Here is a 22,355-nt window from a genome sequence, read left to right on the forward strand (position 1 = left end):
CCGCGGAGCGCATCGCTCCCCCGCCCGCCGCCGCCGCCGCGACGCGCCTCTTGGCCACGCCCCCTCTGGCCACGCCCCTCTGGCCACGCCTTCCCGCGCCGCGCTCACGTGACCGGCACCGGCGCTATATAAAGGGCGCGTAGGCCGCCATTAGGCCTTTCGGCCCACGGCGGTGTTGCGGAGGGGGGGGTGCTGGGCGTGGCCCCGCTGGTGAGTGGAGGGGGTCTCCCGCGGGCCCGCGCCCCTCCGGGGGGCGATGCGGGGTCGCTGCGGGTGGGGCTGGGTCCCCGATGGGCGCTGGCGGGGGAGGATGGCGGCGGATTGCGCCGCCGGGCCCGCTCTGCGGCCTAGGCCGCGGGGGGTGGTCCTGAGGAGGCTCCGTCTCGTGGCGACCCTGGAGGAGCGGAGACCTCACCGGGGGTCGTGTGGGAGCGGGGACCTGAGGAGCCCCCTCACGGCTGCGGGGAGGGAAGGCCCGCGGGGATGGCGGCCCAGGGGAGACTCGGCCTTGAGGCCCGTCAGCCCGCGGCGCTGAGAAGAGGGTGGAAGCGCCCTGGGGGTGAGCGCAGCGGAGAGGCCGGGACTCGGGCCTTGGAATTTGGTGTGGCCCGGGGGTGGAGGATGAGAAGTGGGGTGCTGTTCGCTTTGCGGGGTCTCACCTGGTGGGAGTCCTTTTCCCGTGGGAAATGCTGCTGGAAGATGGTGGGGTGGCATGTGCCTGCTGCGGAGATAAGCTATAGAGTCATAGAATCGTTTTGGTTGGAAGAGAGCCTCGGGATCATCGAGTGCAACCGTTACCCCACCCCTGGCACTGCCTCATGTCCCTGAGAACCTCATCTCCGTCTGTCCAGCCCCTCCAGGGATGGTGACTCCACCACTGCCCTGGGCAGCCTGTTCCAATGCCCAACAATCCTTTCTGGGAAGAAATTGCTCCCAATGTCCTACCTAAACCTCCCTGGTGCAACTTGAGGCTGTTTCCTCAGGTCCTGGCGCTTGTTCCTTGGAAGCAGAGCCCGACCCCCCGTGGCTCCAACCTCCTTTCAGGCAGTTGTAGAGAGGAGGTCTCTGCTCAACTTCCTTAGTTTTTTTTATTAGATTTTATGGAGGAAGTTTTGACTGATAAATGGAAAGTTTTGTGTAAAATGTGGTAGGATGAAGGATTGCCTGTTCCTCTGTAAATTAATCCTTGGAAGCAGATGCTGGGCTGTGGGCAAGGTGGAGGTTGTCCCCTGCAGAATAGGCTGTTGGTGCATGAGAAGACAGCCTTACGCCTGCCACGTGCTCTGGGTAATGTTGGCTTCCTAAGAGTTACAATTCAATACTCCATGTTAAAGCAGTGTGGTAGCTCACTTGGAGTTCCATGTGCCTGCACATGATGAAAACTATGTTGGTAGGGACATCTGAGAGGGTGATGAATACCAACATATCTGAGCTGGGCATGGAATAGTGTGTAGTGGTGTGTCTGCCATGGCTGAGGCTGTGCAGTCCTGTCTGAGCAGCCAAACGGAGTTCATGGCTGCTGGACTGACCTGGTGATTACTCACTAGAACTGAAGCTGTAGAAAATAAAGAATTTCAGTGGTTCTGTCCTGCTTAAATACAAGCTAGCAGTTATTTTTGTGGGTTTGTCTCTTCAAAGAGCTGAAGTGTAGATCGTGTCGGGGAGAGCTTTACTGTAAGGCTCAGGACATGATTTTGAATTTTACTTGCATTTTTCAAACGAGAATGTGTGAACATGACATTTGACTCTTCAAAGGAGATAAACTAATGGACTATCTCTCGTTTTCAGTTTAAGATGCATCAGCTACACTCTTTCCTCTCCGATGACTTTGAAACAGGTAAGTGCTGCTTCTGAAATAGAGTTCGAGTTGAGAATTAAAGTGTAGGTACACTTAGAGCAACTGGCCTGGAGTACTCGTGTATCTCAGGAGATTATAGGACTGGCGTTTGTAATCCAGTCGCTGGTGTCTCTTCATGCAGTCTTCACTCTTCTGCTGGGAAAAGTCACCTGTTTCTTTGTACTGGAAAGTGGTCGTAAGGCTCCAATTGTTTCTGAACCACTAGTCCAGGCTCTAACCAGGCTATAATAGTACCCTAGATGTGTTTTTCCTTCATTACTGCTGTTTCACTATCCACAGTGATCAATAGTTTTTTGTTTGGAGAGAAGTGTCTGATGCATGTTTCAAAAAGAACCTGTAACTATCAGGATCGATGTGAATTAAAGCAGAGAGCCTATGATGGTTTCAGTATAAGAGTAGTGGACAGAAGTGATTTCTGAAAACTCTTGTGCTGAGGCTTTTTTCTGTGCTTGCTGTCACTGCCAGAGGAACTCCCTCTGGTTTTACAAGTGTCTGAAACTGTTCTGTCTCTTCCAGATCTGCTGTTGAATACGGAGACTTGATGCTACTTCACAAGGTAAAAAATAACTTTAAAATTCAACATAAAAAGGCACTTCGTGTTTTTTATCTTCTGTTCTAATATCATCAATAGACAGACTTTTATCCCTGACCTAAGTTTTCCCTCTTGTGCCACAATGATGACATTTATTTGCTACTCTTGATCAAGGGGATGATGAGCACTTTTACCACCATAACTTTCCTCTGAGGCACAACAACTTAGAATTCCCCTTGGTGTTTTGATTTCTGAGTATACTGTTCATAAGCTTTTTTTTTTTTCTTCCAGGATTTGAATTGTGCACCTGAAAGACCTGAAGAGGAACATCACCTGGTGAGAGATGTGAAGTTTGCGTAGGGGTTTCTTCCATGGAGCTGTTAAAGCACTGTGGTGGAAAGGGTGGGATGTTTAAAATGAGGAAACATTTTGGGGTTCATTTCCACTGATCCACAGAAATAATTGGTACTTGCTATTATTCAAAAACTCTCGAATATCTGTGTTTTATGTGGGGAACTTCAATTTTTCAAAGCTGTCACAAGAGGCGATTGCTTGGTACTCTGATTCCAAGGCAGATACAGTGATGATGGCATAGTTCAGCAGAATATACTGTGAAGAACAGTTTTGTCTTTCGCTCCTGTCTGATGTATCTGGCTCTTGTGATCTCTCGCTAGCAGGTGTAGGCTTGACCATGAAGGCTGAGGGAACCTGATTTATTATTTTCTTTTGTTGCAGGCTCTGGGAGATGAAGATATAAGTTGTGCAAGTAGCCCCCAATTTTTGGAAGAGTTATAAAATGTGTGGTTTACTGACTCCTCCACTTAGTGATAAGGTGAGAGTTGGAAATACTGTGCTGTTGCTCTACAGATAAAAACTGACCCTGATGACCCTAAAAATCCCTCCTGTTTTCCTGGCAAACCTGTGTTCGTAGACCTTCCCACTGTAGGGAACGTGCTGTTGGTACTTGAAACCCCATTAAATAAGTACGCCTGGAAAGCGAAGGATGCTCATGGGAAAGAGCAAAAGATGAATTAACACGATGGGTCATCTCATCCATTTGATAGTAACCTCCTACCTCCAGCTCCCAAAACGAACCGAGGATGTTTTCTTTTCTCTCTTGCAGATAAACTGCGGAGAACAACATCCTGAGCCAGGATAGAGGACCCTCATCTGGATTTTAATTCCTTATATAGTATTGATACTTACTGCTTTGTTGATATTTTTAGGATGTATCGTATATCACTGCAGACCTTGTTTTGGGTGACTGTTTTCTCCGCCCTCGGCCCCTGGGGAGGCTTCAGCTTAAGTGTTAGCCGAGAATGGGAAAACGAGTTTGTGACTTTAGGTTATTCTGTGGCCCATGCGTTTAATCTTACCAATTGTTGGGTGTGCGGAGGGCCGCTCGGCCTGGAAAGCTGGCCCTGGACCTCTGTCCCCATTTCTCCTGAGTGGCTGGTAAGCAATTACAGCGAGGTGGAGAATGATACCTATTGGGAGGAAGATGCACCACCACCCTGGCCAATTCGGTACCCAGCTCAGGGCCAATATTGTCTGAATCGAACTCAGGAAGGTGGTGTCTTTATGGGAACCAGTAAATGCAATTGGACCTACACGTATGGAAACCATTGCCTCATTGATGGCTGCAAGCCTGTTAATTGCTCACGAGCCAGAGACAATCCACTGTTTTTGCAATCGGAGCTGCAGAAATACTGTGAATTGTTCAACACCACTGATGAATCTTTTGTACCTCGTCAGCTAGGATGGGCCTGGATAAACGAAACTGGACACCAAAAACGCTTTTCTGGCTTTTGGTCCCCTGTTAACCAGTCGAGAGTTATTTTCTATAACAGTACCTTACCCACAGAGGGAAAGATAACTTGGGCAATCCTTCCTGCTGAAGGTACCAACAACTGTTCTGGGTCAATTTCCAAATTACCGACTGGAGAACGTCTGTGTTGGAGCCTCCACTCTAGGCGTAGACGAGATCTTATTGATAATTATAGTTTGATTTATAATATTAGTACTTGGTGTACATGGAGAAGAACATCTGGTGCCTGGTTTTGTAGCATTACAGAACCCAACAGACGCCAAACCTGGGAGCCATGTCATCCTCTGGGGACAAGTAACACCACTTATTTTCAAACCCCCTGGACTCCCACAGGTCTGTTTGAAAATGGAACTCGAGCATTAAAGGGCCACTACTGGGTGTGTGGGCAGCACGCGTACAAACTGCTACCAGCAAATTGGACTGGAGTGTGTTATGTTGGGGTCATTCGTCCCTTGTTTTTTCTGCTGCCCGAAGGCAATGACAAGAATCTGGGTGTCAGGCTATCCGATGATCTTTCACGAAGTAAGCGATCTGTTAATACTGCTATAGCGGGTGGTAGTGGCCAAACATGGGGGAAGGATGACTGGTCCCCTCAACGGATCATCCAACACTATGGTCCTGCCACCTGGAACCCAAGTGAAGTGATTAGCGGTGCTCAAGAACCTCTTGATAATTTGAATCACGTTATTCGGTTACAAGATGCTTTGGAAAAAGTCAGCAATGAGACTGCTCGGGCGCTGCGTCTGTTGGCAGACAAGGCCGCGCAGATGCGACCAGCAGCTTTGCAGCAGCGCATGGTTCGCGACTACCTGCTGGCTGAGGAAGGAGGTGTTTGTCGTAGATTAAATTATTCGAACTGTTGTCTAAAAATCAATGACAATGGTGAGATTATTGAACAAATAGCTTCTAGAATCAGGGAATTAGCCCATGTCCCCATCCAGACCGGGAAAGGTTGGGAATTTGATGCCCTCTCATGGCTTCCAGGTGCTCCGTGGGTTAAGCGCATCTTGTTTTATATGTTGTGTAGTGTAGTGATGTTGTTGTTTTGACCATGTATCATTCTAATTAACACAGTTCAGCGTGTTGTAACCAATACTCAGTTTATAGCCACCCCACCACCAGACAGTGTTAAATATATCCCAGCGGTGTATCAACCAAAACATTCAGTTGTGAAAGTTGTATGAAAAAATGCTCTTTTCCTACTTTACTATCCCTCTATCACCATTATGGACCATGAAGACAGTGATCTGCGAACCAAGACAGCTATCTTTGAGCCGTGGGTTGGTGTGAGAGACCGAAATCAATTAATTGTCTCAAAGCTTGCTTGTGTGTACTTGCCGGATGAAACAAGGCGGAATTGTGAAACATTGCAGCTTGTAAGGAAACTTGTGCAAACTTGCTGAAGCAGCATGATCAATCCTTTGCTTATCAGGCACCACAGCCGGGCTAGGACAGCGGAAACAAGCTGCTCTTGTGCTCCCACCACTGAAGAACTGAAGACTGAGGACCAACGGGACGCCGCTGGATCCATGGTGGTGACTATCCTTTGCTTCTCTTCCCGAATGCTTGCTTAGTTTCCTCCTGACATTTCTTGCCTTTCCTATCGCTCTACCCCTCTGCATTTATGCAATAAAAGTGGCTTGATTGGTGGCATTTGACCCCGTTTGCGTCTTAATCTCACTCTTGGGATCACTTCAAACCTTCCTCGAGCCCAAAATCGGACTGGAATCTTACAGGCCACAAAAGATGTGGGGAATCTGATTGTTTTCTTTTGTTGCAGGCTTTGGGAGATGAAGCTATAAGCTGTGCAAGGTAAATAATTGTATTGTCTGATCTGGAAAAACTAATTTATATCCCTGCTGTGTGAAAAGGCTGTGTGTGATGACTGCATAGTTCAGCAGATGACCCATGTTGATCACGTTGTTACTGTCTTTCGCTCCTATCTGATGCAGCCTCTGGTACCTTAGGCTAAGTTTGACAGACAAATCACATAAAATGAGGGTGAAACGCTGTTTTGCTCCGTGAATGTTTTGAAAATTTATGTCAGGAGATCAGTAAATGGGCTGAACATTAAAAATTAAGTGGGATGAATAGAAGGGTAGAGTAGGCTTGTGAAATGAAGCACAAATACAGTAGGATAATTTTGCTATTTCAGTAACACAAAATCTTTTTTGATCTGGTGTTAGTGCTCCAAGTTCAATAGGTGTTCTGTCGCTTTCCAGGGTGCCCTAGATGGAGGGTACCTGTGCCTCCAGCATGAGAAGCTGTTTCACCTGTTACTGATGTTGATGAACACAAGGCCTTCCTAATTGCAGGTAACTGCAAAATTTTTTACGTGGACGTTACGCTCGGTTGTGCTGTACTTGCTCTTGGTAGTTTGCTTTTGGAGATAAGAGGGTCTGCAAATGCATTTTGCTTCTGGAGAATCTGAAGCAAAGATACTAGTAGCCTAAGTGCACCTTCAGATCTCCCATGCTTCACAGTAAAATCATTAAGTAATTATTTTGTGGTGGTAAAGATTTCTAGAATGTGCCTGTTATAAGACCAAATGCCTTGAATGGTGAATGCAGCGGTCCTGTAAATTTAGTATCTGCAATGCTTTTCCCATTTTAGGCCAACTTAGATGTTTACACAAAGTTCAAGTCGCTAAATTCTGCAGTTCAGAGGTTGGCTCCTTTCTGCAATTCCAGCAGTGTCTGGGGCTGAGGAATTGTCATCTTGGGGATGCTGGGGAAGGGCGCTGGGTGGTGGCTGCAAGCCCTGCTTGTGGAAGGGGATTTGGGAGCATTGCAGTTTACTGTAGATGATGTTGAATCAGGTCTCTGATCCCAATGAGGATAGAACTTGACTAAACGCTGATACAGTATTTCACTGAAACACATTCTTGTGCTGAAACTTTCTGCTGGCCTCTATCTAATAGCAACTTTTCCTTTACAGGCTTCTGAGGTGTTTCTCATTGTGATGTAAGTACTCGTTTTAACTTTGCAAGTATTAGCATTAAAAAAATCTGCCTAGAAATAAAGTATTTAACTGCACGTAAGCTGGGAGGGAGATGCAAGGGGCCAGTGTTGGCTGCTGCTTGCATCTTGTCCAAAAGCAAAGGATGCTTAGGGGGGAGCTGCTGGCTAAGGCCCAGCCTTGGCGGGCTGGTTTGTGCTAAACTCCTCACTGTGGGCTTGTGGAGTCATGCTATTTGTGTATTTGCCCTCTTCCCCTTAGCAACCTTAGCCTAAAGCTGTGGAGTGATTGACAGCATGAGCTGCCTGTGTGATGAGACATGACTGCCCTGACTTCAATCCTGGAGGTCTGCAATTAGCTCTATCTGACTTCAGGCACCTGACGAGATTTCATCCTCGTGTGCTCGCTTCTGCGCTCGCCTCACACTTTGCTTTCTTCCAGGGCTGCTGCGGTGGAGCTGTGAGGTGATGCAGCTGGTGGTGCTACGAGCAGAAGTAAGTAGCCAGAAAACGCATTTGACTGGTCAGAACTGTGTGATAGGTGCTGGGGAAGTTACTAGATGCTGGGCTCTAATTGTGGTGTAGCTGCAGTGTTAAGCAGAAGGTTCCTTGAGGATTTTCTTACGTCTACCAGTAGATCACAGGTTATCAGCAGGGTTCAGTTACCTGAGGTGTTAGGGATTGCATCTCACACTTCGTGACCAAAGGCAGTGATAAGGTACAATGATGGTTGTAAAAGCAATGGGCAAAGGAGTTTCTGGAAGTCTTTGTGGAGGGCTAGAGTAACATCAGCACTGGACTGACATTTCATTTTCTTGTGTGTATCCTAGATTTGAGAATGGGAGAACTGCTGGGTACTCTGTGACATCTGCTTGGTAAGCTGCTTGCTTCTCAGTTGCCATAAGACTTTTTTCACGATTTGAGAATATTAACTGCTTTCTGTAACTGAAAAGCAATAGTATGGACTAGTTGAAATGATGTAGCTGTTATGGGCTGCTTGAGTTTCTAGTTAACAAGAAAGAATGTGTGATAACCTGGCAGTGCAGAGCTTGTGCTAACCAAAACCAGTACAATTATTTGCCATTGGACTTTTTAGAGGTTAAATTTAGTGGGATTTTTCAGGGAATAGCACTGATCTCAAATAGTTGGTGTAATGTGGTAAATTGTCTCTATGGCTGGATTAAAGCTTTTATATGATGTGAATGAAGATGTGGTTGGGAATAAGGTCTGAAATGCGGACATCAGGTCCTCTAAGGAGGAACAGAAGTAGCAAAACATTAAGCTTCTCTAAGCATGTACTGTTTGTGATGATTTGTTCTAAGCAATGGGAATCTCTCTGAATGAGCCTGAGGAGGACTCTTGCACTGAAACAGTACACACATTCAAACTAACTCTTGAAGCACTGCCAAGGAGAGTGTGTTAATAAAAATGCACTTTTTACAGAGTGAAGCTCGTGGGCAGTTTGTGTGAAAAACAAGGCTAACATGTCTGAGGTAAGTGTAGAATACATGGGGTTGATAATTACTGGAGTGTTGTCTTTGTGCTAAACACCTAGATCGTAGTGCCAAAAATTAGTCCTGTAATAGATCCGATTTGTCTTCCTGTATTGTATGCTGATTCTCCTACTCTCAGCTAGTGTGGGAATAATGCTTGTAGCAAGAATTCACTTCTATGTAGTTCTCAATTTTGACTCAAAAAGGAAGGGCTCTTTTGGAACAGATACCCTGGCAATTCCTGAACTGCAGTCAGTGGTGAACTTTACTATGTAGAGTTCTGTTTGTGTGAACAGAAGATGTGGCCTCAGTGACTCTTAAAACTAGGGGTTTATTGCTGAATGTCTTCACATGGTGGAAATAAAGGAAACTGAATCAGTAGAGACCGCTTAGCCAATAAGGTACTAAATATGTAGTACAGCGGGATGTGTAGCAGCAAACAACTGTCATAACTCATAGCTGATGTATCTGGCTATTCTGTGAACTGACACTGTAATGCTGCACTCTTGAATTAAAAAAACACCTGCATGCTGTGGTTGTCACTACTCAGTAATTTTTGCTACTCTTGGTTATGTTGGCTGTACATAAATGTAGGATCAAGTTCCAGGTGATTGCTGTACCAACTAATTTCCTCCAGCAGACTGGTTCTGTTCTCACTTTTAAGGCTAGGTGTTCAGGATGTTTTCTATAGGACTTGTTATCAAAACTCACTGAATAAAACTTCCTGTAAGGGAGAGGCAGTATCACAAAGCAAGTAGTAGCTTTTTCCCGATTCTTCCAATGTTAGTAATTCTGTATTTCCAATTTAGGATTTTCAGTCTGTATATATCCTATTTGGGTGTTGCAAGTGAAAGTTCTTGTCATTTGCCAGCTAAAATGCAGCCTCATTGTAGGTAAAATTAGTTCAGTGGATAGAACTTCATAGGTAAATAATTAAACTTGCATGTAGTGATGCCTGTTATTCTGAAACAACTTCTCTCTTTCTCAGGAAAGGACTGCGCTGTCTGCAACCTCCCTGGGTAAGACCGCACAGCAGATGAATTCTCTTAACTTCTGGGAAAATCTGTAGCCGCTGATGAAATTTGATTCTGCCAAATGAATGACTGTGATATCACCATTTCCGTTCCACTTTTCTCTGAGGTTACAAAGCTGCTCTGGAGCTTAAAGCAGTTGTGTTACTGCATACATTAATTGTGTTTTCTTACCTTAGGTAAGGAGGCAACTTTGAAATTACTATAAGAAGAACCAAGAAGGTGAGTGTAACTGTAGGAATAATGAAATTTATTTGCTGGAACAAATGATGATAACCTTTGCCTTGAACTCTCTCTCTGAACAGAGATGAAAATCTAAGGTCTGAGTTGTTCCCAGCAAGCTTCTTGTGCTGGTTTGGTGCCTTATAATGGTTATGTCTGTCATAATAGGAGGAAGATTGCCGAACAATGGGTTACACTTGCATGAACAGCATTAAAAAAGCGAAGAGGTTTTTTACCACACTGGTAATGTTTGCCTGATACTGATTGGAACCAATAAAAATTTGTAAACTACCCGTTGTTGTGAACTGTTTTCTGACTTGAACAGCTTGCTGTAAAACAGCTCTAGGCTACTTGATAAAAGCTTCACATGCTTGATTTAGAGCAGGGTCTAAACTAGTTCAAATGCTAGTCCTGCGAGTGTCTTTTAACTTGGGTGTTGGACTGCAGCTGACCTCACAATACCAAGATTTGGACAAAGCTAAATAACTGAACAAGTATTTAGTATTTTGTAGGTGAGAGCTAAACACTACTTGTGTGTTTGCTCCTGAATGACAGGCCACCAGTAAGTCTGGTATTACATGTTCTGGTGCAGATGATGTGTGTAGAATAAGCATACAGTTTGGATGCTGTTAACCCTTTTCCACTGAATTCTTGACAGTGGCCGGCCTCTGTGAGGAAAAACACGTGTAGAGGTGGGGGATTTAGATAATGCTATTAAAAAAGTAACGTTACTGCATATGAGGCACTAGGGCCTGCTAAGGTATTACTGCTGCCCAAAACTCAATGGTAGGTTTCTTCTCTGAAAAATTCCTTTAATTTCCCCCATTTTTTTGTTGTCTCAGGAGTGATATCAATATGGCAAAACTCAGCTCTATGAAGAAGTTGTTCTCCATAACACTTCAGCTGTTGCTGTAGCACTTCTAATGAGAAGTAAAACTAGATGTCCAAACTGTTCTGCAGAAATATTTTCAGGCTATTATTGTTTCCTAGAAGCTTTCAATAAGAGGAATGGGTTTGTCACATCTCCCTCTCACTCGTGCTGGTACAATCTAATTGAATTTAAATGATATCTTGTAGAAAGAGCTGAAATCTTTTTTAGCCAGAATAGTATTTCATCCTAGAGAAAATAAATTAGACATCATCCTGTGTCCATGTGCAAATTAAATCTCTTCTGCACTAAAGCAAAAGCCATTAATAAGGTCTGTTTTCATCCAGAGCTGATTAGTAGCTTCTTAGTACTCCACCCTGCCCACTGTATTACTTTTTAAAATACCACACTTCATTGTGCCTGTTGAAGAGCTTGAAGGGACTGTCGTAGCCTGCAGTATAGAAGAAGTCTTCATGGAACGGTTGGCCTCTGTTTCTTAAGGTTCTGGCCAAGACTTCAGCTTCATCAGCGTATTTCTCTGGGGAGGCAAATCCACCAAAGGACCTGGTAGAAGTGAAAAGGAAGGGTTATTTTGTTAAAGAGTTCATGCCCCTGCTTGCTTATTTTCACAGAAGGAAACCTAGGCTTGTAGAGCATGCGGTGGAGTTCGTAGTTTAGGTAAATGATGCAGAACTAGATGTCAGGGAGCATGTGGCTATTTGTGCTGTTTTAAAAGGTAGGATTTTAAAAAAAAAAAAAAAGGCAAAACTTGCTGGCAATTCTCAGAGCATTAGCTGACACAGATTGTTGCCTGTGACTTCAGTACATGCAGAGAGGACAAGTGTAGCTTTGTGTGCTTTTCCTGTAATAACAGCCTTGCAGGTTTTGTGGGTATTTGGGACTGTAAAGGGGGCTGGAAGAGTAATTTAGATGTTCTGTAGCACAGAGTATGTCCAAGAGCAGAGGATTCTGTAGACTGCATTTCTATAAAAACCCACTCAATGCAATATTCGAGAGTCTGCTAAATAATCAGCGTTTCAAAACTTGGTCATTTCTCTTTGTTCTTAGGATACCCAAGCATAAGGAAGATTTGAAAATGGTCAGGTTTTGCCAGTGAAGGCTCTGAACAGCAGGATATATCCACAGCTGTAAGAAAGAATAGTCCAGATTTAATAGATTAAGCCATTTCAGTAGCTGCCTTTGTTAGCTGTGCTGGTGCTGCTTACCGCACAAAGACAGCTGCTGCCTTGCGCTCCTCGATAAACACATCCAAGTTGGTTGGCTGTGGTGGGGAGTCCTGATGTTCAAATGGCACAAAGAAAGATACCTTGAATTCTGCGCAGCCAGATTTTATCAGACATGTCACTGGTACAGTCATCTCAATCTTCATTTCTAAAGGAGAGGAAAAAGGTTTTGTCTTAACCGGCAAGGAAAGTCAGTGCCTGGGTGATGCAGAAGTATCCTATAATCAGATACCAAAGCAGCCTCGCAGGTAGAGTGGCCTAATGGAGGCATAAGGGTGTCCTACAGCTCATCTACTGTCTTATACTATTCAGCTTAATCTCCCATTTATGCTTCTTGCAGTTCAAAACCAGCACGTTGTACCTTTCTCGTTCTTCCCTTGGATGTAGTGGAAGAGTTTCCAGAAGCCCTGGTGCATCGCCTCCTTCTGGGTCTCTCCCCGAATGACTGTGCTGACCCACTTGGCCGTCTCATACTGACGCAGTTCATAATCCTTTGCCTGAAAGGTAGCAAAAGTCGCAGTGACCATGAGATGAGTATTAAAGGTTATGTAAATTAATAGCTACTTTTTCAAAATAATGAAAATATTGTTGCGGTGAGATAACACTTTGCATGCTCTAGGCATGCCCCCACCATCAAACTATTTGATTCCTTCCTTGTAAAACCGCGCTGTTCTGCCTTAGGCTGAGCTCCTCGGAACTTACAAATAGGTGTTGCTCTCCCCCTTTGCAGCTAGGTGTGAACAGTGTCTATAGTAATGCTTCCCAGAATTAGTCAGACTGAGAATCCCAGCTCCACAGAGCTCCCTTCCCCTGGATTTTAGCACTTACCATTGTCTCCACTAAGGTCCAGCGAGGGGACTGCAGATCCAGGGACAGAAATGTTTGCTTGAAGGATTTGATCATCTTGCCAGAGCTGAAAGACAGACACAGGTCTCTCTTCAATCAGTGCAGCGTAAATGGAGCAGAAGGCAGCGCTAGGGCTTCTCTGCCTAGTGTCAAAGAGCTTTTCCTTAGCCTCTGGTCTCAAACCTTTTAACCCTCGCTGAGAAGTGACTAGAAAAGCTAAGGGAAAAGGCTGGTGCTTTCTAAAAAGCTGGTGTCTCTGAAGTTGCGCAAGGCCTGGATTCCACTGCTTATCCCCAATGATTGAACAACCGGGGCTGAAATCCTTTAAACCCTTGAAGGAGAGAATGAAGACCAAGCAGCTCCCTCTGGGCTGATGCGGGAGTGCTCATCTTCCAGGATAAGCTGCCTTTGCTTCTCGGTGAAATGAAGGCATTTTCTGGCTGAAAAACAGAAGACTGAGGTCCTGCAAGTGGGAGTTGTGTGGAAATGTGTAAGTAAAAAGGAGTTTATGACTTCAGCCAATTTGCGCCTCAATGAAAAGGTATTTGTGTTGATGGGCACTCTGTCGTTGACCGTGCCCATACCTTTATTGGGCCTCATAATAGCTGATGCCTTTCTTAAAGGCCTTTAGCCCCAGAGGCCTGTGAATAGATGAGATATTGTGTATTTATGGATGTGTAGCTACTTTCCGAGGTAGCCTTCACATGGGAGGAGGAAGCTGAAAACATGAAACCATTCCACTTCCTCTTGCTGTCCCGAAATCAAGCAAAAAATAGTCAAAGTCTCTATTGTAATAGTCACATCTGGTTAAAAGTCTTAAGATTCTAGGTGCCTTTGTTTATTATTTTTGTCATTAGGAGGTAGATTGCAGACCTACATCCCCAGAAAGTCTCTTCTTTCTATTACATTACAATGTCCTCTGTACTTCATATCACATGGACAGCGTGTAGTTAATTGAGCAGTTGTCTTGATTTGTAGATCATGGCACATTGTCAGAATATAACTTAATTGTTTTTTGGGTAAGAGAAGAAACTTTGAGGTTATTTTTCGTTTCTTCTCAACTGTTTATAGCTGCCCACGCAAGAAGCCGCTGTCACTCGTGGCTTTACTTTTTCCGTTAAAGGTGCACTGATGAAATTCACATCATGTCCTGCCCTCAGTGGTACAGTCTTTAAGGTGTATCTTCTTCAACATGATGTTTGTGAATGGCTGTTTTTGTAAAATCAACTGTCCTGTGCTACCAGACTGCTTTTGTACCTGTTTCCATTTTCTTATGTGGATTATTGGTGAAAACTTAATCCTCTTCTGCACCCTGCTTTAGGAGTGGCTATGAGGAGTTTTTGCTTTGGGCTCTATGAGGTTGAAATATTTTATTTTAAAAAAGAAAAATTGCCAAAAAAAACCTGCTAGCACTAATTTCACTTACAAAGTAGTGTACAGAGCACTCAGGTGCTGAGCTTTTTCTAGCAGCTCCTTCAATTGTCACCCTAGAGCAAGGCCAGGTGACAACCATGTTAGCAGGAGACCGATGCCAGCAGTTAAAAGCAGGTGTCCCAGCCTGAAGATACATCATCTTCAGCAGTCTGCACCAGATTGACAGCTGTATTTCAATACGCTATTTGCCAACAGGATTTACAAATCATCGAGGCTTCACAATAAAGTAGGAATCCAATCATTTTATTAGACGCAAATTAGTGCACTTGTACTGAAACCCCCTAGAGTAATTTATTTTGTCTGTTGCCATTTTGAAGGCAAAGACGCTGTGGCTTTGCTGACGCTTCACTTTCTGTTTCTTCTTGTTACAACACGTTTCTCCATGTGCTCCCTGGGTATGTGAGAAAGCAGAGAAGTAAATGTTCCTCTGTTTCAACACACGCTGCCGTAGTAGTTGTTGTATGAGCTGCTTTATCTCTGTACCTGCTGATTCCAACCCCTCCCCGACACGCGTTTTCCTAACTGCTGGTTAGATCTCTCACAGCTCTTGTCTTTTACAACTTTGTGGCCGGTAGTGTGGGTGACTGAAATATTTTTGAATTACATAAAACAATGCTTTGGAGGCAAGAGGAATGACAAGCTGAGAAAGGTCCTCTAAATATTTACGGTTGAGTTCATTTTTAGGTCTACAGTAAAGCTTAGCTTGGAGATTTCTATCTTTTCGTATAAATATAAGGGTGTCCAGGCTTTGCAGCTTTTAACATGTGGCCGAAGGGACAGAGAGCATAGCGGGCATCTTCACAGGTTACGCTGGCGCCGCAAGTGTAGCCAGAACGTGCCATCCACAAGCTGCTAATTATATTAAAAAAGCAGAGAAAATAGACATACTTACGTTTTAAGCTGTCCTTCTAGCTATTGCAGTCTATCTCTCTGAGGCTGCACATACTCACAAGATGCTGCATGTCAGTGTTTCGTTTAATAGTTTCGTCAAACTCCGCCCATGCCGCAGCCCCTTTGGAGGGTGATGCTGTTATGAAAACCAGATTATTGCAGCTTTCTCCTCTGTTGGGTCTCATTGGAGAGCTCCCCCGCAAATGCCGAGAGCCCCACCTACTACTGCCCGTGGGCACGTCGCGTCCAGCGTGCGATCTGGCTCCATAAACAGTTTTGCACCCTTGTGTAACTTCCCCGAGGTTTCCATGGCTTCGCGCCTACTTATGTCAGGGTGAGCGGCAGTTTTTGTGCTCTTGGGAGAAAGAATTTCACAAAAATAAAGTTCACCCCCAGACTCAGATTACATGAGAGTGATGGTACAGAATGACAGTTTTTTGGTGGTGTGTTTTTTGGTTTTGTTTTTTTTTTTTTTTTTACACTTGGGGTAACATAATAGGTACAAATCTGGCTGCAAACTAAGCTAAGACCATCCTCACGAGATTTCTGCTGGCATGTTATGAAAGACAGACAGTGTTCTGTAACGGCTGGCTGTTTTGAGCAGCATTTGAGGCTAATTAGCCCTTGGATATCTGCACAAAGGGGTTATGGAAAGCTATTGTGAAATTCTGTCCTGCTTATAAAACACAAAGTGAAGCTGGGCTCTTCATTTAACCTGCTGCAGCTCCAGAGATATTTAGGCATCAGTACAATAGGGCAGATTAAACTTCGCAGTTTGAGTTCTGAGAGCACCTCCTGTGTTTGTTGTGGCTTGTGCAAATTCCTTGCAGCTAAATTCAGCTAAACCCTCTGGCACATTTGAAATCAATAGCCAGGAATGCCTTTAATAGGAAATGCAACTTTGCTTGTAGAGAACTTCCATCAGGATGCTGTGCGATATGCTTCTATTTGAAAAGAGGAGTAAAAAAGCCCCAAACCATGCCAAATAGCAATTGTAAACTTATTTCTGAAGCCACAAAGTTCTCTAAAGCCAGAGAAGTCGGGTGGTGTAAAAAGTGGTTTACTAATGGAGCCTATTAGAACATGCTAAGGCCTGAAATGCAGAACCAGTTCTCTGTGCTTTGTACTTTTATTTTACAGAGTAAACTTTCTCTCAGTTTTGCCTATCGAACAGGAAAATCAGCTGGGCGTTTTGCAGAAGCAGAAGCTGCTCCTTGCGGGTCTTTGCTCTGGAGCTGCAGGCATGCAAAGGCACCTGCTCGTGGAAGGTTAGCTATTACTTTTTCACCTTTCCACTCCTGTCAAGTGTGTACTAGTAATTATTTTCTCCAGGGTAGAGATGACCATGTAAAAAACTATATCCAACCGCAGCAGTTTGGCAAATCTTAAGAAATTTACCCCAATCACGATTGTGGCGAAGTGTTGCCTTGAAAGGGGGCAATAAACACAAGCCCGCTATGAATTCTCATTTTGTTTCTGAAGCAGAGAGGCCCAGAACAAATCCCCAGTCAGCCTGTGTGTGTGCAGCTGATGTCCCCGACAAAGAGCCAACTGTTCCTGCTGGAGTAGCCCGAGGCTGGAGAACAATCCGCGGTGTTTTACCCAGAGCTTGTTTTCCAACACTCTTGTTTTTCACATCTACATTGGGAGAACATGTCAACAGTTAGAAGAGACAGCAGGGCAGGCATGAGGACATAGATTCCGTACATAACTGTTGTAGAGCCTTGGGCTCCCACTAGTTTGCAGAACATATGACAGGGAAGTTCAGCAGCATATGTATACTGCTGGTTCACCTGGCTGTCTGTTCTGCACGGGGAAAAGCAAAAATGGGCAGTAATATAAATAAATATCATATAAATAAATTTATCTATAAATGTATAATATTCTGTACCTCTAATGTAGTTTTCGCCCACAGCAGAGCCTTAAATGCGTGAGTATGGATCATACCAGAACTTCTCCTGTCTTCTGGCAGTGGGGATTTGGGGAGTGGATGTGGGGTTTCAGTGGGCATTTTTGTTATTTAGGTTATGCAAGTATGACCTCCGGAGATGGATTCTTTAAGAATAAGGTCTCTGTCTCCTTTCTCAAGATGAGCCAATGCTGCATTCTGCAGCAGGTGGCACTGTTGGTTGTGTTCAGAGGTGAGTTTTAAATTTACTTCAAAAGTCCCTCAAACTCTCTTGGTTGCCAGCGGTCGCTTTAGTGCACTCATGGATCCAGTGTACCGTGATAGTTCTATTTCCGAAGCTTTACATTTGAATATACTCTAGTATCAGTGGACTGTTAATGGGAAGATTAAACGTTTAAGCACCTTGACATCTAAAAAATTACAATCTTGTCATGTTAAACATCTTTTATGCAGCAGACACACCAGTCTGCCTGTGTTAGGACAGTTAAGAAAATCCTAAATTAGGAAAATCTTCCAGGTTTTGCTCTGTTCTAGAAGAGTTAAACTGGTAAGCTTCCAGGCAGAATTGCATCCAACTTAACAGTTTAAAAAATCAATATCTGAGACGTCACTATTTCTTTTGATTTTGCACCTTTAGATTTGGAGCAGGGAAAAAGAAGTAGATGTTCTACATATGACATTATGTCAGCTTCTCAGATTATGGACTTCTGAATGCCAGCCAGCCAAGATGGTATTTTACAAAATTTGATCATTTTCACAGGTATTCTCTTTTTTAATTTTACCATCATTTGGCCTTGGGTACTTTGTTCTGAAAATAGACTTGGGTCTGTCTTTGAAAGAAAATTATATCTGGGTACATTTATTTATTGCAGAGGGAAACAGAAGCAAAACTATAGTTTGATTATGCCCAACCAGAACATGGTAGCTTGAGAAATGGGAAAATCCAGTTGTTAAAACTGTGTATAGGTGGAGAGAAATGTGATTTGGGGAAAGGAGAAGTGAAAGGCAGGGATGGTAAATTGTAGTCAGTGTAGAAAATATTGGAAATGTTAACAGGAACAACAAAAAAGTCTGGAAGAAACTTGGAGGGCCTTTGGCTTTAGCAGTCAACCCACCTCACCAAGTCAGTTATTTGAATAATGGGTTCGTAATAGGAATGTGAAGCCCCTGTGTTGGGACATGGCAACAAGAAAGTGTTTGTAACTTCCCTACTTGAAATTACCGTGTGGAGTTATTTAGATAAGCTTTCGACATTCATGTTCATTTCTTTTCCTTATAGAAAAAGTGCTTAAATCTATAAAACTGTATTTTTATTCCTATACTCGTTCTGGGAAAACAGCAACTGATTTTTGGTGTTGTTTTCACTGGTGTTTTTATTATCCTCTGAGCTTTGGCACCACCGACCCTTTACTGCTTATTTCAGGGGTAAGTGGGAAAACACTTTTCCGGTCACTGCACGGCATGCTGCAGCTGCAAACAGCCTAAACGCTTCTTCTGCCTTGCCCAATATTTACAATGCAGATTTTGGAACTTGAATGTGAGTTCATATATTCAGATTCTCCTGAATATAAATTCCCACAGGCATTTAAATCTTCCTAATTTTTTTATTTTTCCACCGGGAGGATGTATTTGGCATTAAACATACACTTGGAAGTGAGTACCAAGGAGAGGAAGTATTTTAAATGGTGACAATAAACTCATTTCTTCTTTCTCCCATCCGTACAATTCTGAACTCACATACGCACCATTGGCACGGCTGTTTGCATGTGGTGTGCTTGCACTCAGGGAGCGTGCAGGTATTCATTTGCTGACGACTGTAGGAGAAATGAAGAGAGTAATTATCCACTGTATCAGGTAGTACTGCTGAACTAGACCTGTGCTGTCCTTCAGACCTCTGTGGAATAACTCTTGTATTGGTTCTGGCTAAAGCACAGTTCTTTTTCTTTCTGGTAATTACCCTTATCAGGGTAAATATCAGAGTTTTAGAATCTTTACCATCATTTTCTTAATTGCATTCTCTCCAAAAGTAAGCAAAGACTGTCCTGAAACAGGAAACCCTCGTCCAAGGGCTGGGGGAGAGGGACAGAGGCAGTGAGTGGAGTCAGAAACAGCGATCGTGGCTTTGAAGGACAGTCCCAACCCTCAACCAGCACTGAATGGGGCAGGTGATGGGCTGGGGCAATTCTAAAATATCTCTAAACTGCTGTAAGATTTTAACCCCTGCTAGGCAGCTCTAAACCACTGTATACCTGTTCTAAATTGCTCTTTAAGTCCTTTAATTAGCTCTGAAGAGCTCTAAAGACCTCTGTGTTGCTGCAGTGAGGCAATTGCCTCCAAACAGATGTAATTTGCACAACTCTAAGTGGTCTCTAAACGGCTCTAAACCTCTTCTAATCAGCTCTAAACTGCCACTAAATGGCTCTAAACATCTCTAACAATTTATTACCACCTTTAAAATGCTTTAAACTTCCTGTAAACAGCTCTAAAGATCTGAAAAATAACTCCAAATTCCTCCAAAACTCCTCAAAAGCACACTGAGCAGTTCTGAGGAGCTGTAATATCCATTCTAAAAAGTGCTTGGGTCCTCTAAACTGCACTAGCGTCTTTCTAAAACTTCCTCTAAGCACCTTTCGGGTTCCTCTGATCTTATCTAGAACTTTAAACTCCTCTAAGGACCTCTAAAACTCCTCAAATATGCTCTGAGGTGCCCCTCCGTAATAGATTTGAGGCCCTGGATCTTGAAGGAGAGGTAGGTGAGGATGTGGTGGAAAGCCTGCCCGTGAGGTCACATAGGAAGAGGCAGTTGACACCACACCTCAAGAATAAGAAAGAAGGAAAGGTCGTTGTAGTAGGCGATTCCCTTCTGAGAGGGACAGAGGGCCCGATATGCAGAGTTGACCTTCATCATAGGGAAGTTTGCAGTCTACCCGGAGCCCGGATCAGGGACATCACCAGGGCGCTCCCCAACTTGGTGCACCCAACGGACTGCTACCCGCTGCTGATCTTCCAGACAGGTGGGGAGGAAACTGCATCCCACAGTCTGAGGGGAATGAAGAAAGATTTCAAGGCCTTGGGACGGTTGGTGAAAGAGTCTGGGGCGCAAGTTATTTTCTCTTCCCTCCTTCCATTTTCAGCTGATGACGTGGGACGGAGTAGAAGGATCCAGTCCGTAAATGCTTGGCTACGAGACTGGTGCTACAGGCAGGGCTTTGGGTTCATTGTAGTTGCAACTACAGTGTATTGAGTACTGGCCGGGGTGGATGAGGAGCGAGTTGAGAGTCTGTGGGTGACAATTAAGGGGCAGGCTGGCATGGGTGATGCTGTCGTGGGTGTCTGTTACAGGCCACCAGATCAGGGTGGGGAAGTTGACGAGGCCTTCTACAGGCAGCCGAGAGCAGCCTTGCAATTACACTGCTCTGAACAGCTTTAAAACTCTTCTAGCCAGCTATAAACAATCCTGAGAAGCTATAAATTCCTCTAAAACCTCCACCACTCCTCTCTGAAAGTCCTCTAAACAACACCAGTATCTAAAATTCCTCCATACCCCTTTAAGCAGGTCAAATGCTTCCCAATAGGTCTCAAACCCCTCTCTGTCTCCTTGCAACTGCTCTAGACCTCCTGTCTGCGCTTCTGAAACTCCTTTTTAGAGAAACAGCGCTAAAACTTCTCTGAAGTCCTTTAAAACTGCTCTGAACAGCACTGAGCAGTGCCACACTGCTTTAAGTTGATCCAGCTCCTCTACAGGCCCTGTAAACAGTTCTAAGCAGCTCCGAAGTCCTGTAAAATGTGCCAAAACTCCTGTAAAACACTCTAAACAACTGTAAACTCCTTTACCTCTCCTGAGCCTCTTCTAAAAACAGAGTGCCTCTGATCTAAAGCTCCTCTATTGCTATAAGCAGCACTAATATGTCTCTAAATACATCTAAAATGCCTCTAAATATCTATTGTACAACTCTAAACTCCTCTACACAGCTCTAGGATTCCTCTAAAGAGCTCTAAACAGCTCTAAAACCCTTCTAGACCAATCTGTAACTCCTACAAGCTGTTCTAAGCAGCTTTTAACCACTTCAAGCTGCTGTAAAACTTCTCTCATGCTGTCAACAGCACCAAGTAGCTTTAAAACTCAAGGCACTCAGAAAATCTTCTGAAGGAAAGGGCAAACATGGACTGCTAGAGCGAATCCAGTGAAGGGCCTTGAAGATGGTTGTGGGATTGGGTCACAAGGAGAGGCTTGGGGAGCTGAGACTTTTCAGCCTGGAAAAAGAAAAATTACCCATAGGAATGGAAGAGCATAGAGAAGAGGGGATTTCTGAAAGAATGAGATGAACCTCAATTAAAAGAAAAATATGTGTGCTTTGCGAGAACTTCTTAATAAAGCCAAACCCCAGAGAAAGTGATGGGGGCATGTAAACAGCCCACAGGGAGCATATTTTGGAGTGGAGGAGGACTACCACAATCCCAAATCCTGAGATTATTATGTGAATACATGAAAAATGTGCTCCCGGAGCACACAACAACGGGGGATTGTTCTCTGTCCTGCAGCACTGGATGCTGTCATAACATGCTCGAATGGAAGATCTGAAAGTGCACACTGAAGGCAGAATGTTTTGTTGCCCCTGGTTTGTGGATAGGTGTAGAAAACCCAAATGATTTTCCTCAGGAAGCAAACCAAGCCTGCAGGTAACAATGGCACGGAACAGAAGAGTTAAATATCACCTCTGCTTTACAATGGGACAGAGGTCAATGGCTGGCTTATTTCTTCAACGCCACAACTTTTGAATTTGATGCTGAGTACACATTTGAGACCCTGAGGGTGAAATGTGCACATTTGTCACTTCAGAGAAGTGCAGAGATGTAAAATGAGTTGGAACTATGCTGAATTTTTTGGGCGTGTGGGATTTTGTTTTATGATAGCGATAATATTTTGATGTTTACCCTTAAATTATTGATCTGTAGTTTTAGGTTTCATCTCCAGTTGCACCTTCATTTTTGTCTGGGAACAGAGAAAACATGAAATTTGCCTAATTTGTTTGGAAAAAAATAATCTTTTAATCAGAGGTGCTCTTTATCCCAGTTCCCAGGCCTTGACAAGCTTTTGACATGCCCTCTAGTGCTTGTTTCCTTTACAACGAGGCAGTGTGGGTTTGCTCCCTCAGCACCACGAGCCTTTCAAAATCCTTCTTGTTCGACGGCACTCAACTGCAGAAAATGTATTTTTCTTTCTTTCAGTGGATGTGTCGCT

The 22,355-nt window shown here is 44.1% G+C and overlaps 2 protein-coding genes and 7 non-coding genes across 12 annotated transcripts; 8 read left to right on the forward strand and 1 right to left on the reverse strand.

Annotated features, from left to right (window-relative positions):
- The first annotated feature begins 141 nt into the window (after nucleotides 1-141).
- ERV3-1 (endogenous retrovirus group 3 member 1, envelope) lies at nucleotides 142-10,212 on the forward strand. Of its 4 annotated transcripts, none has more exons than XR_010607314.1 (16): nucleotides 142-210; nucleotides 1,789-1,837; nucleotides 2,375-2,414; nucleotides 2,682-2,726; nucleotides 3,126-3,222; nucleotides 3,514-5,046; nucleotides 5,651-5,753; nucleotides 5,999-6,030; nucleotides 6,441-6,533; nucleotides 7,156-7,181; nucleotides 7,618-7,670; nucleotides 8,006-8,050; nucleotides 8,619-8,668; nucleotides 9,657-9,687; nucleotides 9,879-9,921; nucleotides 10,090-10,212. XR_010607314.1 is itself a non-coding variant. In XM_065649061.1 (16 exons), the coding sequence occupies exons 6-7, from the start codon at nucleotides 3,618-3,620 to the stop codon at nucleotides 5,713-5,715; spliced, it is 1,188 nt and encodes a 395-aa protein (XP_065505133.1). In that variant the 5' UTR covers nucleotides 142-210; nucleotides 1,789-1,837; nucleotides 2,375-2,414; nucleotides 2,682-2,726; nucleotides 3,126-3,222; nucleotides 3,514-3,617; the 3' UTR covers nucleotides 5,716-5,753; nucleotides 5,999-6,030; nucleotides 6,441-6,533; nucleotides 7,156-7,181; nucleotides 7,618-7,670; nucleotides 8,006-8,050; nucleotides 8,619-8,668; nucleotides 9,657-9,687; nucleotides 9,879-9,921; nucleotides 10,090-10,212. The 4 variants fall into 4 exon arrangements, 1 of the variants encoding a protein (XP_065505133.1); XR_010607315.1 differs by having other exon boundaries at nucleotides 3,514-3,582; XM_065649061.1 differs by having other exon boundaries at nucleotides 3,514-4,740.
- On the forward strand, nucleotides 1,363-1,440 carry LOC135996898 (small nucleolar RNA SNORD74). The gene has a single exon (XR_010607349.1). It is a non-coding gene; the product is annotated as a small nucleolar RNA SNORD74 (small nucleolar RNA).
- Nucleotides 2,229-2,296, forward strand: LOC135996895 (small nucleolar RNA SNORD75). The gene has a single exon (XR_010607346.1). It is a non-coding gene; the product is annotated as a small nucleolar RNA SNORD75 (small nucleolar RNA).
- On the forward strand, nucleotides 2,526-2,607 carry LOC135996891 (small nucleolar RNA SNORD24). Its single transcript, XR_010607343.1, has one exon. It is a non-coding gene; the product is annotated as a small nucleolar RNA SNORD24 (small nucleolar RNA).
- On the forward strand, nucleotides 2,963-3,043 carry LOC135996899 (small nucleolar RNA snR60/Z15/Z230/Z193/J17). Its single transcript, XR_010607350.1, has one exon. It is a non-coding gene; the product is annotated as a small nucleolar RNA snR60/Z15/Z230/Z193/J17 (small nucleolar RNA).
- LOC135996893 (small nucleolar RNA snR60/Z15/Z230/Z193/J17) lies at nucleotides 6,088-6,173 on the forward strand. Its single transcript, XR_010607344.1, has one exon. It is a non-coding gene; the product is annotated as a small nucleolar RNA snR60/Z15/Z230/Z193/J17 (small nucleolar RNA).
- On the forward strand, nucleotides 8,472-8,550 carry LOC135996896 (small nucleolar RNA SNORD79). The gene has a single exon (XR_010607347.1). It is a non-coding gene; the product is annotated as a small nucleolar RNA SNORD79 (small nucleolar RNA).
- HEBP2 (heme binding protein 2) lies at nucleotides 9,015-15,290 on the reverse strand. Its single transcript, XM_065649063.1, has 5 exons — nucleotides 15,206-15,290; nucleotides 12,862-12,946; nucleotides 12,395-12,530; nucleotides 12,016-12,181; nucleotides 9,015-11,353 (listed from the first exon to the last, which is right to left on the reverse strand). The coding sequence occupies exons 2-5, from the start codon at nucleotides 12,934-12,936 to the stop codon at nucleotides 11,179-11,181; spliced, it is 552 nt and encodes a 183-aa protein (XP_065505135.1). The 5' UTR covers nucleotides 12,937-12,946; nucleotides 15,206-15,290; the 3' UTR covers nucleotides 9,015-11,178.
- LOC135996897 (small nucleolar RNA SNORD47) lies at nucleotides 9,736-9,811 on the forward strand. The gene has a single exon (XR_010607348.1). It is a non-coding gene; the product is annotated as a small nucleolar RNA SNORD47 (small nucleolar RNA).
- Nucleotides 15,291-22,355: the final 7,065 nt, after the last annotated feature.

This window comes from Caloenas nicobarica, chromosome 20, assembly GCF_036013445.1.
Source record: "Caloenas nicobarica isolate bCalNic1 chromosome 20, bCalNic1.hap1, whole genome shotgun sequence".
NCBI classification, from domain to species: domain Eukaryota; kingdom Metazoa; phylum Chordata; class Aves; order Columbiformes; family Columbidae; genus Caloenas; species Caloenas nicobarica.

Coding starts and splice junctions, on each gene's coding strand:
- HEBP2 (XM_065649063.1), bottom strand. CDS start 12,936: ATGATCAAATCCTTCAAGCAAACATTTCTGTCCCTGGATCTGCAGTCC. Junction 12,182..12,394: donor CCAAGGGAAGAACGAGAAAG/GTACAACGTGCT, acceptor CCTCTCCTTTAG/AAATGAAGATTGAGATGACT. Junction 11,354..12,015: donor GCAGCAGCTGTCTTTGTGCG/GTAAGCAGCACC, acceptor CACTTCTACCAG/GTCCTTTGGTGGATTTGCCT.
- ERV3-1 (XM_065649061.1), top strand. CDS start 3,618: ATGTATCGTATATCACTGCAGACCTTGTTTTGGGTGACTGTTTTCTCC. Junction 4,741..5,650: donor ATCCGATGATCTTTCACGAA/GTAAGCGATCTG, acceptor TTTGCTTATCAG/GCACCACAGCCGGGCTAGGA.